At 48.1% G+C, this 16,640-nt stretch overlaps 1 protein-coding gene across 4 annotated transcripts in view; it reads right to left on the reverse strand.

The window, feature by feature from the left end:
- Positions 1-2: 2 nt before the first annotated feature.
- GPHA2 (glycoprotein hormone subunit alpha 2) overlaps positions 3-16,640 on the reverse strand; it is a gene marked incomplete at its 5' end in the record, with an annotated part of 53,147 nt that continues 36,509 nt past the window's right edge. The window contains 4 exons of one of the 4 annotated variants that reach the window (XM_083592077.1): positions 3-754; positions 2,987-3,171; positions 4,189-4,299; positions 9,462-9,974. In XM_083592077.1, coding sequence (XP_083448203.1) covers positions 653-754; positions 2,987-3,171; positions 4,189-4,285 — 384 coding nt within the window. In that variant the 3' untranslated portion in view covers positions 3-652. Of the gene's footprint in view, positions 755-2,986; positions 3,172-4,188; positions 4,322-5,514; positions 5,782-9,461; positions 9,975-16,640 lie in introns of those variants that run through there. The other 3 variants (XM_083592076.1, XM_083592075.1, XM_083592074.1) reach the window with 3 other exon arrangements.

Below are 16,640 nucleotides of genomic sequence, written 5' to 3' on the forward strand. Positions count from 1 at the left end.
GTGGGGTGGGGCGGGTGGGGGGGAGGGAGGATGCTGCAGAAGAGAGCTATTTTGTTGAAGGGGGGCAGGGGCGTCGTCGGTCTTATTTATTAAAAGTTTCGCCCTTGCCCTATGTTCCTTTTGCTGGACGAGTCTGTATTCAATAAAGAGAAACCTTCCATGTCACGGCTGATTTTGATGTCTGATGTCAGTGGCTTTGGGGGGGGAGCGCGGCTGGGCAGGTGGCACTGATGCCTCTGAGATGGTGGATCAGAACGGTGAAAAGAGCTGGGAGAAGCATGGTTGTGGTTTTATATTTATTTTATTTCATTGCATTTATATTCTCGTTGTGTCCACAAAAGGTTTCTTCTGCCTGCTTGCGTTTGTGACTTGTGGGGTAGAGCCCCCACAATGGGGGGGGGAGTGGCCCCAGCCTCTCCCGCCACTGCAGCCTTCAGGCTAGTTGAGTTCGCTAGTTTGCCAAGTATGTAAGGAGGCAATATTTGGGGGATGTGGTAGGTGTCAGCGTGGCTCTGCAGGCAGCTGCCCCTGGGCTGCATCCTTGAATTAAGCAAACTCTGGTTGGGAGAGGGGAAGGGGGAGACCAGGGTAGTGAGAGTTGGCAATTGATAGCATAGAAAGGCCGCAAGCAGGGATGGCTACCACCAACTCCCTAATATCTGGAGAGGCGGCACACGTCACACTGGCAAGTCTTTGCTGTGAAGACTTCTATGGTTTCGGGCCGAGTGGCCCCACAACGCAGATGCACCTTTATCTGTAGGTGAAAGAAAAGAGCAGAAGATGGTATGTTTAGCTAGGAGAAGACAAAGGAGAGCCATTTTCAGCTATCTAAAAGGCTGTCCCATGGAAGATGGAGCAAGCTTGTTTTCTGCTGCTCCAGAGGGGAGGACCTGCCTCAGGTGAGTCTGACGCTGATTCAGACTTAGCAGCTTCATATACTTTAGCCCCCCATTCTCCCAAAGAGGAGGAGGCACCAGAACAAGAGGATCAAAGAGTTCTGCATAGTTCCGTGTCAAATGACAGGGAAGGAGATTCCAACTAAACATTAGGAAGAACTTTTCTGACAGTAAGAGCTGTATTTCTGAAGGTGGTGGACTCTCTTTCACTGATGGTTGGATGGTCGTCAGTCAGGGATTATTTAGCTGTGATTCCTGCCTTACACCGGGGTCGAACTTGGATTAACCCTTGGAGGTATCCTTCGAATTCTACAGTTCTAGGATTGTAGAATCCTAGAATTGTATTTGGAAGTGATCCTGACAGTGATCTAGTCCAACCCCCTGCTTTGCAGGACTATGTAGCTGTCACATACGGGGATCAAATCTGCGATCTTGGCATTTTCAGCACCATGTGGGAGCCTGGTTTTTCCTGCTCTGACCGCCCACTTCAGCCCCTTTTCTAACCAGGCCTCTGCCATGTTATGCTCGCCTTCAGCCCAGTCCAGAGGTTCGTGAGCTGCAACCTACCCCTTTCTCTAGATTCTCGTATACGGGGAAAGGGCCATAACTCAGCGGCAGAGCATCTGCCTTGCAAGCAGGAGGTCCCAGTTTCAATCCCCGCTGGCACCCTGGGAGAGATTCCTGCCTGAAATCCCAGAGAGCTGCTGCCAGTCAGTGTAGACATCACTGAACTAAATGAACCAATGGGTCTGACTTGGTGCCTATCATTCTCTCCGCCACCACTGGCTGAACCAACCAAACAGGAGGGGCTGGGGCCACCACCACACTTTCTATCACCACATTGCTAGTTATAGGAATATAAGAAGAGCTGGCTGGATCAGGCCAAAGGGGTTCCATCTGGTCCAGCATCCTGTTCTCACAGTGGCCAACCAGATGTCATTCGGAAACCCACAAGCAGGACCCCCGAGCACAAGAGCCCTCTCCCCTCCTGTGGCTTCCAGCAACTGGTATTCAAAAGCATTGCTGCCCCAACAGTGCCAGCAGACGCTCCAGGTTTCCCTATTTTCCAGGGATAGTCTCAGATTTACAGAAGCTGTTGCAGTTTCTGATTTGATCTCGGAATGTCCTGCTTTTCTTGTTTTCAGCGGAGAAATGTTGGATGGTATGGAATTATGCAAACCCAGAGCCGAGGGGATAAAAGTAACTACAGCCTTTAGAAGACATCTGAAGGCAGTCCTGTATGGGGAAGTTTAAAAAAAAAAGTTCAATGCTTTATTATGTTTTTTTTAATATGTTGGAAGCTGCCCAGAGTGGCTGGGGCAACCCAGTCAGACAGGCAAAGTATAAATAACAAATGATTATTATTTCATCAGACAAATATTGGAGGGTATGCAGTGGAGGCAGAGCCCAGACACTGAGGTCCAGCTCCAAGGGCCTTCTGGCGGTTCCCTCACTGCGAGAAGTGAGGTTACAGGAAACCAGGCAGAGGGCCTTCTCAGTAGTGGCGCCTGCCCTGTGGAATATCCTCCCAGCAGATGTCAAGGCAATAAACCAGTGGCGTAGCGTGGGGGGTGCAGGGGGGGCGGGCCGCACCGGGCGCAACATCTGGGGTTAGGGCAAATCCATGGGTTAGGGGGCGCAAATCCATGGGTTAGGGGGCGCAAATCCACGGGTTAGGGGGCGCAAATTACTTGCCTTGCCCCGGGTGCTGACAACCCACGCTACGCCACTGCAATAAACAACTATTTTACTTTTAAAAGGCGGTCCTGTTTAGGGAAGTTTTTAATGTCTGATGCTGTATTGTTTTTAATATTTGGTTGGAAGCTGCCCAGAGTGGCTGGGGAAACCCAGCCAGATGAATGGGGTATAAATAATAAATTATTATTGTTATTATTAGAGCATAGCTAGAAGCCACCAATAGCCTTATTCCCCATGGATTTGCCCAATTTTTTAAAGCCATCCAGGTTGGCGAGCATCCTGCGACAGTGAGTTCCGCAGTTTAACTGTGCTTGCGTGAAGCAACCACCATCAAACCGGTTGCAGGGTGTGTGTAAGTTCCAGTTACTTAGATGGGTGTCTGTTTCACTCACCTTCTGCATCTTGGCGATGGTGCAGCACTGGGAGACGGACGTGATGTTGTGCTTGAAGTTGCTGGCCAGGAGGACGGAGTACTTGGAGGGGAAGGCGCTGGATTCGCAGTAGCCCACGCAAGCCTGGACTGTTTGCCTGCTGCGGCAGCTCCCTCGGGGGTCACTCTTGATGGTCACGCTGAAAGCTGGGAGAGGAGGAGGAAGAGCAGGGCAATCATAGGTGGGCAGCAAAAGAGGACGCACCACATTTTTGCAAATATAAGAAATCCACCCGGATGGAAATTTTACCCCTGAAAAAGAGGATGTCCTGGCGGGGGGAAAGGACACATGGCAACCCTAAAAACATGCCAAACAAAGGAATGCTTTTGCTTTAGAACAGGGCTGGGGTTCTCCATCTCGTTCAGGGCCAGATACGGCCCCCTCTGGCCCCCAGTCTCCCTACCGTCCACTCCACCCCACACAGCAGTTGGGCTCAATACAAAGGGTATTCCCAACCCCTGTTTTAAAAGGGGGGGGGGCTTTATTGGCCTATGGTCATAACATTCCTGCTGTTTGATTTTTATTAAAAAACAAAATCTGCTCAAATTCTTAATATATACTCTCTATTGTTTTCTTTTGGGGTGGGGGGAATCTTATTGTGAACCTATCCACCAAGGATGGATTCTAAATAATTGGTGATTATCCAGGATGATCCAAAAACCTGCTTTGACAATTAAAAAAAAGGCAAGAGTTTCCAGTTTTGTTTTGTTGTCTCCTGCCTTCCCAGGCTGAGATCCTTGCATCTCCAGCAGGGCTCAAATCCCTGGAAGGTCTCCCGTTTTGTGGGTCTTTATGACACTGAACCCACTGCTTCTGAAAGGCTTTGGATCGGTATCGCTGTTGCATTGATCTATGTAATTGCATAGCTTTGCTGGAGCCAGCCCAGAACTTTTATTATAGGATCCCAGAATTGTAGGGTTGGGAGGGATCCCCTAAGCATCATCTAGTCCACCCCCCCCCGCAAGGCAGGACTCGCAGCGAATTGAGCAAGACACCTGGGAACGCTGGACGCCAGGCCCTACAGGTGTGAGTAGTGAGCGAGGCTGGGTGTCTCAGCAAGGGCCCAGACACCTTGCCTCCCCACTGCTTCTTTGCCGAGGCCGACAGTCCCCTTGCTGAGGACTGGCTGCTTTCCCCCCTAACCCCCAAGCCCTGCAGCTCACGATGGAGGTGGCAACCGACTCCAGGGGTGGCTTCATACGTCCAGCAGCCTGTGGCCAGCAGCACCGAGAGGACGGTGGCAGAGAGGAGAGTTGGCATGGCCTCGGGGGTCTCTGAAAGAGAGAGGCTTGGCATTAGTAAATACACAAGGCAACATCAGTGTGTGTGTGAGAGAGAGAGGGAGGGAGAGAGTGCACAAAACAACACACATAGGACTGTTGGGTGAGACAGGACCACGCAAAAGTCATCTAGCTCATCCCCCTGAAATGCAGAAATCACAGCTAAAGAATCCCTGGCAGATGCCCATCTAATCTCTTTTTTAAAAACTGCAAGGAAGGAGAGTCCACTACCTTCCGAGGAAGCCCATCGTCTGAAGGTTCTTCCTAATGTTTAGATTAAATTTCCTTCCTTGCCATTTGAATCTGTTGGTTCAGGTCTTCCCCTCTGGAGCAGCAGAAAACAAGCTTGCTCCATCCTCCATGGAACAGCCCTTCAGATATCTGAAGACGTCTAGCCTATCCCCCTCCGTCTTCTCTGGTTGTGGCATCGAAGCCACCTGCCTCCCTCCAAATGCTTTGGACTGCAAACTCCCACCACCCCCAGCCAACATGCCCATTTTAAACTACAACTCCCAGTCGTCTTGGCCGACGCTGATGGGAGTTGTAGATTTCTCCCAGATGTTTTGGACTAAAGTTTTTAAAAACTGCAACAGCTGCTGGCAATGACCTGCTTGTGATGTCTCAGCAACCTATTTGCAGCATCAAGCCCAGCTTGCAAGTCCCCTGCCCCACCCTCTCCAGGTCTATTTGCGCGCCAGTCAATCGGGACATGCCATTTGCACATCATGTTGCGTGTGCAAAGTGGTTTTGAACAAAAGAACTTGTTTGCTGGATCAGGCCAGTGGCCCACCTAGTCCAGTATCCTGTTCTTAGAGTGGCCAACCAGATGCCTGTGGGAAACCAGCAACTCTCAACTGCTATTCAGAAGCATTTTTTGCTCCATCTGTGGAGGCAGAGCATAGCCAATGTAGCTAGTAGCCATTGATACCCCCATGAATGTGTCTAATCCTCTTTTAAAGCTGTCTAGGTTGCTGGCCTTCACTGACTCCTGTGGCAGTGAGTTCCATAGATAAACTACATTGAAAGTAGTGGATAAAGTTAAGCTTTATTTTGCAACCTTTATCCCTTGCAGCATCACTCCAAGGCTGACTGTGACTTGCCCAAAATCCCAGCTTCTGCTTGTGGGTCAGTTTGCATCACCCAGATCTCTTCTATCCTTGCAAACTGTGCTCTGAATCCGATCCAGCCCCCATGTGCTCATGCACTTACCTGCAGAGCTTGATGGAATTATTCCAGCCCGCTAACAAAGCAGACTTTGACTTGTCTCTATTCCCGAGAGGTGTCCGTATCTCAGGTGGCTGCCTCTCCTCTTCACCTGGGCTCTTCCCTTTTTAAGCTCCCACCTCCCTTGTCTCCCCACCCACTTCATCTTGACAGGGAGAAGTAAAGCGGTGCCACTCACGCAGCAGCCCGCCCGTCTGCCAAAACCGAAGCCCCACTGAAACCCAAGCGCCACAACTTGTCTGCCCTTCAAAGTTCCTGGAATGATTCTGCCGTTCTGGGCCCTGCTGCCTTGCAGTAACCGAGCCCGCAGCTGGCTAGCTAGACTTCCCCAAACACCTGCAATCCGCCCCCAACATAGAATATCTGCGCCAGAAAAAGCACATAATGTGGGGGGAGCCTTGGCTGAGATGTGGCCCATTTAGTCCAGCATCCTATTCTCACAGTGGCTCACCCACAAGGGAAACATACCACCAGCAGGATTTGAGCACAAGAGGCCTCCCCTCTCCTGCAGTTTCCAGCAACTGGTATTCAGAAACATTTCCTGCCTCTGACCATGATCTTGGTGGCCATTCACTGCCTCCTGTGGCAGTGAGTTCCATAGTTTAGCAATGTAATGAGTGAGTTTCATTGGAGGTCCAGTAACCCCAGTATTATCTCCTCCTGGCAATATGACATTCTCTGACATCTCTGACAGCCCCCTTGGCACTCATCAAGGCCCTGTTCTCTCCCCCCCCATTCAAATTTAAATCAAGTTTTTATGGGGGACGGCTGTTCTGGGGAGGGTGTTGCCTATTCCTTCCTTTCTTTCGTTTATGTTGGGGTGTGTTTAGGTGTCTTGCAGAGAGGTTCTGAGCACAGCCAGTCTTTTTTCTGCTGCAGAATAAGCATTTTGCCAGGCCCACCACAACTCCTAGATGTGGCCCCGGAACCCAAGAAGGTAGAGGACTTTAAGGCAAGGGATCAGGGCTGGAAAGCTGGAATTCTCTCTGCCTTGGATAGAGGCAAATCTTCCCTTTGTTCATCATGCTCTGACCTGGATAGCTCACTTGGTTAGAGCATGGTGCTGGTAATGCCAAGGTTGCAAGTTCAAATCCCTGTATGGGACAGCTGCATATTCCTGCATTCCAGGGGGTTGGACTAGATGATCCTCAGGGTCCCTTCCAATTCTACGATTCTAGGATATGTGAGTGTAAGGAGATAGGTGGATAGATTGGCTGAGATTGGGCCAAGGGGCATCAGTGGCTGTTGCCCAACCGGCCCACCTCCTCCTGGAGAAACTGCCCAATGGGGACAGTAGGCAGAGGCTCATAGCTCAGTGGAAGTGCTTTGAAGGCACCAGGTTCAATCCTCACTGGCATCTCCAGGGAGGGCTGGGAGAGAGCTCTCTCTGAAACCCAGAAGAGCTGCTGCCAGTCAGAGCAGGCAGTACAGAACTAGATGGACCAATGGTTTGGCACAGGGCATGGCAGCTTCCTCCTGTTCCTGTGCTGGGAATCAGGAAGGAGAAGCCCCAGGCTGAAGGTGTTCAAGGGACCAGAAAGGGAAACCCCTGCGGGCCAAGCTCTGTGATCTGAGCTAGCGGGCAGGCGCCAAGGCAGCCTGTTTCCTTGCCAAGGGGCCTGACAGTCTTCTGGCTCTTATGTGCACTAAGTGGGTAATTCTGTTGCTTCGGCAAAGATGCAATCGCCCTTTCAAGCGGTGCTTTATCCAGTTTGGCGTGGAGGTTATTCCAGGACACAAGGCTCTTGCTCCATCCAGGAGGACCCTCGCAGAGATGCCGCTGGATTGTGACTATCAGGTCTGCAGCCACATTTTTTTATTGAATTTATATGCCCTCCTTCTCCCCAAAGGAGCAGAGGGCATCAAACAACAAGTGATGAAATAATACTAATAAAAACAATCCCAGGACAGTGGTACCTCGGGTTACATATGCTTCAGGTTACATACGCTTCAGGTTACATACGCTTCAGGTTACAGACTCCGCTAACCCAGAAATACTGCTTCAGGTTAAGAACTTTGCTTCAGGATGAGAACAGAAATCATGCTCCGGCGGCGCGGAAGCAGCTGTAGGTCCTATTAGCTAAAGTGGTGCTTCAGGTTAAGAACAGTTTCAGGTTAAGAACGGACCTCCGGAACGAATTAAGTACTTAACCCGAGGTACCACTGTACAGGTGCAGACGAGAGTCGAGATCCACACTTAAAGGGCTCGTTGGGAGAGGAAGGTCTTCAGTAGGTGCTGGAAAAAATGACAGAGATGGTGCCTAAGACAGTGAATAGTTCCCAAAGTGAGTGTACCACCCCCTGGGTGGCAGTGGAATTCGGGGGGGGTCTCTAAGAAGCAAGGGGGCAGCAAGGGGTGCTAGAAGCAGGAACATATGTAGGCTCCCTTGCACCCTTGGCAAGGAGATGTTGGTCATTTGGAGGAGCGAAGGAGCACATGGCAAAGTAGGTGGGCTCCTAGCTACTCCCAGCCAGAGTGGAGAGGCACAATTTTGTGCCCCCCGCCCCCAATTCCGGGCCTGCGCCCTTGTGGGGGGGGTGTCAATCTTTCCAACTCCTGCCTAGAAGTATGAATGACTATAAGGCTTTGAAAAGCTGGTATTATCATTGCATCAAGTTAATCAGTTTGGTGGAATTTACTTGGATTTTGTACAAATGTGCAATTAAATTGTTCCTGATTTGAACGTTATTGAGTTATTTTCTTCCTAGGTGGTTCATGCAAGATACTATTCCGCATCATGCTTTATATAGGGTAGGGTAAGGGGGCACAAGGGATGAGTCTATGGAACCGAAGGGGCAGCGGCTGGAAAAGGTTTGGGAACCACTGCTCTAGGAAGTCGCCTTCTACCAGGTCAAACTCTTGGTCTAGCCAATCTCAATATTGTCTGCTCTGACAGGCAGCAGCTCAGGCAGAGGCCATTCCCATCAATTCCTACCAGATCTTTCGAACTGGAGATACTGGGACTTGAACCAGTGACCTTGTGCATGCAGAGCCTGGGTTCTTCTGCCATTGAGCTATGACCTTCCCTAAATGAATTGTCTCTTTGTTCATTTATAAATTTAATAAATAAATAAAATTTGTAGCCCATCCAGTCCCCTTTGTATCTTGCTGGGGCATATCAGGGACATGTTAAGGGTATTGCAAGCATAACTGGAGTCAAACTGGAATCTTTTAACTGCCAAGAGAAGCTGCCTTCATGGACCATGTTGGTCCCCCTACCTCTGTATTGCCTGCTCTGACTGGCAGCATTTATCTAATCTCTGGGCAGGGAAAAAGTCTGTATGCAGAGAGTGTGCTCTGTCATTGGCATGAGATTTACTGCTAAGTATACATGCTAAGTATACATGTATAGGGACGCGGGTGGCTCTGTGGGTTAAACCACAAGGCCAGGACTTGCCGATCAGAAGGTCGGCAGTTCGAATCCCTGTGACGGGGTGAGCTCCCGTTGCTCGGTCCCAGCTCCTGCCAACCTAGCAGTTCGAAAGCATGTCAAAGTGCAAGTAGATAAATAGGTACCGCTCTGGCAGGAAGGTAAATGGCGTTTCTGTGCACTGCTCTGGTTTGCCAGAAGCAGCTTAGTCATGCTGGCCACATGACCCGGAAGCTGTATGCCGGCTCCCTCGGCCAGTAAAGTGAGATGAGCACTGCAACCCCAGAGTCGGCCATGACTGGACCTAATGGTCAGGGGTCCCTTTACCTTTTTATACATGCTTTAACAAACACTGCAGCAGTGAATTGCATTCATGCATCCAGGTATCAAGTCCAACTCTGCTTTGCCCAGTAACCGGCTTCCCTTGGTGGGGCAGAAAATCAGTGCTGCGCACCACCCCTCTAGGTCCAGTGGCTTGCCTTTTCGGCCTTGGTGGAGGCTGGGCTCTTCAGCCAGACAAGGCAGTTCCTCCTCCTCCTCCTCTTGGGAGTTTCCACTCACCTGCCCTGGGCGAGAGAAGACTTGCTCTATCCAGCTGAAGAACAGGAGACTGAAGGGCCTTTGTGTGCCCCGTTTTTTCCACAGTGCCTCCAGAGCAAAAGATAAGCCACCCATTGTTTGGTTCCTTGAGCGCCTCTGATGGAATTGCTCAGTCAGAAAAGCTGAAGGGTGTCAAATCCACAAATCCGCTGGTTCCAAAACTGCCTGGAGGGAAGAAAGGGCAGAGTGCAGCAAGAACATCTCAAATGCATGCATGCATGTCTCTCTCTCTCTCTCTCTCTCTCTCTCTCTCTCTCTCTCTCTCCCGAAGGCCAGGCAGGTGCTCAACCACAGCACTTTAAAAGTGGGTGCTACTGTCCCATGGGGGGATTACCTAGGGGCGCAAGGGGGTGGCAGGAGGGGTTTGGAAGTATAAATGACTATCAGACTTTGAAAAACTGTCCTGATTCTTCTGACATCCCACTTAATTGGATCCAGTAGCATACCCTCCAACATTTCTCAGATGAAAATGGCGATGTCCTATTCTATTATTATTATTATTATTATTATTATTATTATTATTATTACCATTACCCTATCAATCTGACTGGGTTGCCCCAGCCACTCTGGGCAGCTTTCAACACACACACACACACACACGCGCGTGCACACACACACACACACACACACAAAAAAAATAAAACATTAAAAGAACTATACAGTGGTACCTCAGTTTACAAACTTAATCCGTTCCGGAAGTCCATTCTTAAACCGAAACCGTTCTTAAACCGAGGTGCACTTTCCCTAATGAGGCCTCCTGTTGCCAGTGCCTTTCCACAGTTCGGATTCTGTTCTTAGACTGAGATAAACTTCTCTAACCAAGACACTATTTCCGGTTTTGAGGAGTTTGTAAACCAAATTGTTCTTAAACCGGACTATTCTTAAACCGAGGTACCACTGTACAGGGTTGCCTTCAGATGTCTTCTAAAGGTTGTATAGTTACTTATCTGCTTGGTTCAGGGGTTGCATAACTCCATACCCTCCAACATTTCTCCAATGAAAATAGGGATGTCCTAAGGACGTTTCAGGATCAAATAAGAAACTGGGATGGCTTCTGTAAATCCGGGACTGTCCCTGGAAAATAGGGACGCTTGGAGGGGTCTGTAGTAGGAGAGGCAATGATTAGAACTGTTTCTTTGTAAGATGATGGCCATAGCTGCTGGCCAGTCAAGTGCTTCTCACAGCATCTAAATGAGGTTGCCCTGTTGCCATAGAGACAAATTGGTGGGCCTTTTCCCACCTCATCTGGCTGGGTGCCACCATCCTCCTAGGGTGGGGAACAACAGGCCAAGCAGTTCTGTGTAGGGAAGGGTTGTATGTGCGTGTTGGGCTGATGCTGGAAGTTGGAGACACAGAGGCATCTCTGCTCTGTGATAGACTTTGAGGCTCCCCTGGAACCCTAAGGAGGATGCAAGATCTGGATGTTGATTCTGTGAGCACCTCTATCCTAGGCTTAAGTGGCATATATATGCGTGTGTGTTAATAAAAGCATCTCTTATGTATATTTAGTTTAGTTTAGTTGTTTAGTCGTGTCCGACTCTTCGTGACCCCATGGACCAGAGCACGCCAGGCATTCCTGTCTTCCACTGCCTCCCGCAGTTTGGTCAGACTCATGCTGGTAGCTTCGAGAACACTGTCCAACCATCTCGTCCTCTGTCGTCCCCTTCTCCTTGTTCCCTCCATCTTTCCCAACATCAGGGTCTTTTCCAGGGAGTCTTCTCTTCACATGAGGTGGCCAAAGTATTGGAGCCTCAGCTTCACGATCTGTCCTTCCAGTGAGCACTCAGGGCTGATTTCCTTAAGAATGGATACGTTTGATCTTCTTGCAGTCCATGGGACTCTCAAGAGTCTCCTCCAGCACCATAATTCAAAAGCATCAATTCTTCGGCGATCAGCCTTCTTTATGGTCCAGCTCTCACTTCCATACATCACTACCGGGAAAACCATGGCTTTTACTATACGGACCTTTGTTGGCAAGGTGATGTCTCTGCTTTTTAAGATGTTGTCTAGGTTTGCCATTGCCTTTCTCCCAAGGAGCAGGCGTCTTTTAATTTCGTGACTGCTGTCACCATCTGCAGTGATCATGGAACCCAAGAAAGTAAAATCTCTCACTGCCTCCATTTCTTCCCCTTCTATTTGCCAGGAGGTGATGGGCCCAGTGTATTTTAGGGGTGTATATTGAGGTGAGAGTTCTGCACCAAATGTGCATATGTGGTAAAATCGCATACCAAAATGGGAAATATGAGAAATGGAGACTAAAAATGCCAATGAATTTTCATAAGCAGAATAACAACAACAATATGCCACTGCTGTGGCCTGTGTTTTGTTAGCCCAAAAATGGAAAATGAGTGAGGTCCCAACTAAAGAATAATGGCAACTTAAGCTAACAGAATATGCACAGTTTGCAGACTTGACATATAGAATAAGAAAATAATAATAATAATAATAATACCTTTATTGTCAATGTACAACCTGTGTACAATGAAATTAACTGAGCCTCCCCCCAAAAAAAACACTCAATCTCATTGCACGCTGTGTGCTTGTCGCACAACACACCAACCCCAAAAGTCAGAACAAGAAGAACGTACATTTAGAGAAGATTGAAAAATGTTTATTGAATATATGGGGGGGGGGGAGAATTGTGTACACTTGAAAATGTTGGCAGCATAAAGATAAATTCAACAGTGTAAATAAGTTTTGATGGATGTAATAATGGAATACTGAATGGCTTCGTTTTTGTAAAATATGCAGGGATTTATGAAACACAAAATGGAAAGAGAAGAAGGGAAGTCACTGGTATTTTAAGGATGTTTAAATGAGTATTCTAAATTGTAAAACAGAAAATTCAAATTATTATTATTATTAATAATAATAATAATAATGCATTGATGTGGAAATCTGTGGGGCTGAGCTTAAGGCTTTGAAAAACGAGAAACGCAGTGAAACTAGATTCACCCATCCCTCTTTCCTGAGCAGATGTTTCTAAGCTGAGAATGCCAGCTGCTTAGCAGAGCACCACCAGCTGCGACTCCTGCACTGCAGTGGGTTCAACTAAATGACCATTGGGATCCCATCCAACTCTCCAGTTCTCTGATTCTGCCATGCCAGGGACAAATGCTGTCCAGTGAAGCCCCAATGAGCTTCTCGGTGCTCTTAAGTCCCACCCAGACTCAATCTCTCCCACTCAGCTGTGTGCACCCCTCCCCTCCCCCCTGGCAGAGCTGGCCTGGCAGAGCTTAAAATAGGAAATGGCCCATTAGCCTTTGAGTTGTACATCTGCCTTGTGCCCAGGGGCAGGGGCCAGGAGAAGTTACTGGAAGCAATAACGTAGGATAAAGCTCTTGCCATCAATATTTCATGGCAAGCGGGTGTGTGTGTGTGAGTTGGATACAGTCCTTGGGGAAGACAGGCTGCAAGCAATCTGCGGTGCTGCCAGGGCAGGACATTGGGGCAGACGTCCAGGGAATGGGCAGAAGGGCTTCCCAGTGCAGCAGCAGAGGATGGTGGCTTGGCATATAATCTCAGGTGGAAAAAATCCTGTTCCCATTGAAAGAGGGAACCCCCTTCCTGCAAGTTCAGCCTTGGTCAACCAGATGTTTTGGACTAAAATATTGTGGGGAGGGCAGTGTCAGACCCTCCAAGTGTCCATATTTTCCAGGGACGTCCCTGATTTAGAGAAGCCGTCCCAGTTTCTGATTTGATCCCAGAATGTCCCGCTTTTCCTTAAGAAGTCCCTATTTCCATTGGAGAAACTTTGGAGGGTATGGAGTTATCTAGCCCCTGTGCTGTCTGAAGGCAATCCTATACCATTCAGTACCCCCCAGGGGGGGGGAAGCACTGGTAGTTTCACATAGGAAAAATCCCCCACCCCAAAACTTGCTGCAGTAATATAATACTCTGAGTTTATTATTTGTTTCATAAAATTTATATACCGCTTGGTCATCAAAAAAACCACGACAGCTAATTACAAAAAAGATGAAACAATACAGTTCTTAATAATAAAAATTAACAGTAGCTTTGGATTTTAAAGGAGTTGATATAACAAGAGACTAAAAGCAGATCAAGGCCTGCACCAACTTTCCAAACATCTGGGTTGGCTTTCCTAAACAAAAATGTTTTTTTTTCCAGGAACGAAATAAGTACAGCGAAGGCACTTGCCTGATACCAATAGGCAAGGAGTTCCAAAGTGTAGGTCCCGCCACACGCAAAAATAGCAAGTTCTTATAAATGTGGAATGGGTATTATGTGGCACTTGTAACAGGGCCATTTCTGCCAATTGAAGTGGCCAGGTAGGAGTGAGGCGATCTCATGGTCCCAAGTTGTTTTGGGCCCCCAATGTCCCTAGGAATTGTGAGATATGCTCTGCGGAAAGCAGCTGCCCATCACTGTGCTCAGCTTGGGAATCCCCCACAAATTCCGTTGCAGCCTGCCAAATAAAACAGAAGGAAAATTGGGATGTGAATGCCAAAACTCAAGAGAGCGTGCAGAGGGGTGGGAGGCGGGAATAGGGGATCTAGACAGACCCCTGTGGCTGACACTGTTTGAATGAAGTCTGAAGTGCCCTGGCACTCTCTACTGACAGCGGAATCTTCCTGCCTGATCTTGCCCTGGCTAATAGCTTGCCTGTGTGTTTTTCAGAGAAATGATCTAACTTGGAAACAAAGATGAGGTGCGATTCAAAAGAAAGAGAAGAAAGGAAGGCTTGTTCAGAGGTGGGGTGGCTTTCATCCTGTGTTTTCTTCTGCCCGTAACCATAGAGACTGAGGAGGGGGGGAGACCACCAGGATGGTGAGATGGAAACATTCCCAAAGGAGAAAGCAGAGACTTTCTCCAGGGCTACCCTGTGAATTTCATGGATGACCTATAAAGCCCTATATGGCTTAGCACCAGCCTATCTGAAGGACTGCATTCTCCCATATGAACCTGCCTAGGCTCTGAGATCTTCAGGAAAGGCCCATCTCTCAGTCCTGCTACCTCCACAGGTACGCTTGGAGGAGGCGCAGGAGAGGGCCTTCTCTGTGGCTGCTCCCAGACTCTGGAACTTCCTCCCTGGAGAAGTCAGACAGGCTCCCTCCTTGTTGTCCTTCAGCTGGCAGGGGAAAACTCTTTTATTTTGACAGGCCTTTCATAACTGTTTTTTTTTTAAAGGAAAGGCTTTTTCAATAGTGCTTTGCTGCTTTTAAGTGTATTTTAATAGATTTGTTTTTTGCATTGTTTTAATTCTGTTAGAATTGAATTACCTTTGAACGATGAACATTCATGTTCTTAGGGTTTTTTTTTGTATTTTATCTGTGTGGTTTTAATTTGTGTAAGGCCTTGAGTAATAATGAAACATAATAATGGAGACTTCAGTCCAGGTTATGAGTTCAGCACCCTGTTTGGGGCTCTTGCCTGACAACTGGGGCTCATCACACAGCAAGTCTGAGGAGCCTGTGGCCCTTGCAGTGTTTGGGGCTGAGACTCAGGCTTTGTGCACATGACTCTATGCTCTGGCTCCAATGTGCTCCCTCTGTTAGCCACAGTCCATAGGTATCCTGTAGTTTATAGACAAAATACTGCCGTTGGATGAGTTTTCCCTCAAACCAACTCTCATCCAATTTGAAAATGCATGTGAGGGCCCATCCACACCACAGAATAAAGCGGAATATGTACCCCTTGTGTGTTCTTTAATTTCCTCTCGTCTGTACAGTGTTGACCAGAAATAGCAGCTGTCCCGAACGTTATCCCTGCCAAATCTGGTGTTTCTCTATCCTCGGAAAATCCCCAAAGGGAATCTGCTCTTCTTTAGGTGTACTCTCACCAGCTTTCTGTGTGCTCCCACCACTGGTTGCACTGTGGATTTATATAATACCATTTTAACAGCTTTATTTTCGATCCCTTTTCTGGCAATCTCTAACATCTGCCTTGCAGGGGGTTGGACTAGATAACCCTTGCTGTCCCTTCCAACTCTACAGTTCTGTGAATTCACCTTTTTGCACAGCATCTTTGCTGAGCGGTCCATTTCAGCCCTAAGGCTTTGTTTCTGGCCAGTCACCTCCAGATCAACCCCCCTGAACTTATGTGTGGAGTTAGGATGTTTCTGTCCTGCTATGTATCACTTTACACTGGATTACACTGAATTTTTTTTATTTTTTGCCATTTTAACGCCCAGCTTGGAGAGACCCAGGAAGGTTCTTTGCAATTCGAGCCAGGGATGGGGGAACCTGTGGCAACGCTGATGCTGCCGGACCACAAACCCCAACATCCCTGACCACAGACCATCCTGGCTGGTGCTGATGGGAGCCCGGAGTCCAGCAACATCTGCAGGGCTGCTGGTTCCCCGTCCCAGATTTAGACCATAGCAATTCTCCTGGAACCAAGCCAAAAGCAGATTTAAGATCAATAAAGACAGGAGGGCGTTGAAGGCTTAGTGCCAGGAACTGAAGTATACATCTCTCTGCCAGGTGAGCTGATACACAGCAATGGTTGAGCGACCGGCTTTAAATCTAATCTCTGCCTTCCAAATAATACTATTATCCTCCTTCATACAAAGTTAAAGCTTATGTTTTAAAAACCTGGCATAAAGTTTTCCAGTAACTGCCTTCCAAGAAGGCTAATGGGGCAATAATGATTGGTCCCATCACCTTTTCTTAATGTGATGAGCTAGGAAAGCTTTACTCAGTGCTCCCCCCCCCCTGAAAAATAGGTGCCAGTACTCCCCATGGCTGTTAGTTAAGTCCCACACTTTTTAACAACAACAAAAGAGGTGCCGGTATGCTTTCCCTTGAGTACCCCTGAAAAAAGCACTGGCTTTGCTGCATATACTGGGAGTCTTTCCAGTTCTGTTAATAAAATACGAAGGAATGAGAGTAAATATATCCCACTGTTCTGGGAGAGATTTTAAGATATGAGGAGGTATATAATCTTGCTTTCCCAGAGCAATCAGATAAAGGATTTCACCTGACACTGCAGGTTGCCATTCTGCGGCATAAAGAAATGGTTCAAAACATCTGGAGGGTGCTGGCTTGGCTAGTCTTTTGCATTCCCAGTTTTATGTTTAGGATTATTGCAACAGAGCTCAGCTTACAAGTCACATGCTTTTTTTGCATTGGATCCGGGAATGCCCCGAAACCAAAAGATGCTCTGCTGGGTCACACCAGA

Source organism: Podarcis filfolensis, assembly GCF_964270895.1.
Source record: "Podarcis filfolensis genome assembly, chromosome: 16".
Classification (NCBI taxonomy): domain Eukaryota; kingdom Metazoa; phylum Chordata; class Lepidosauria; order Squamata; family Lacertidae; genus Podarcis; species Podarcis filfolensis.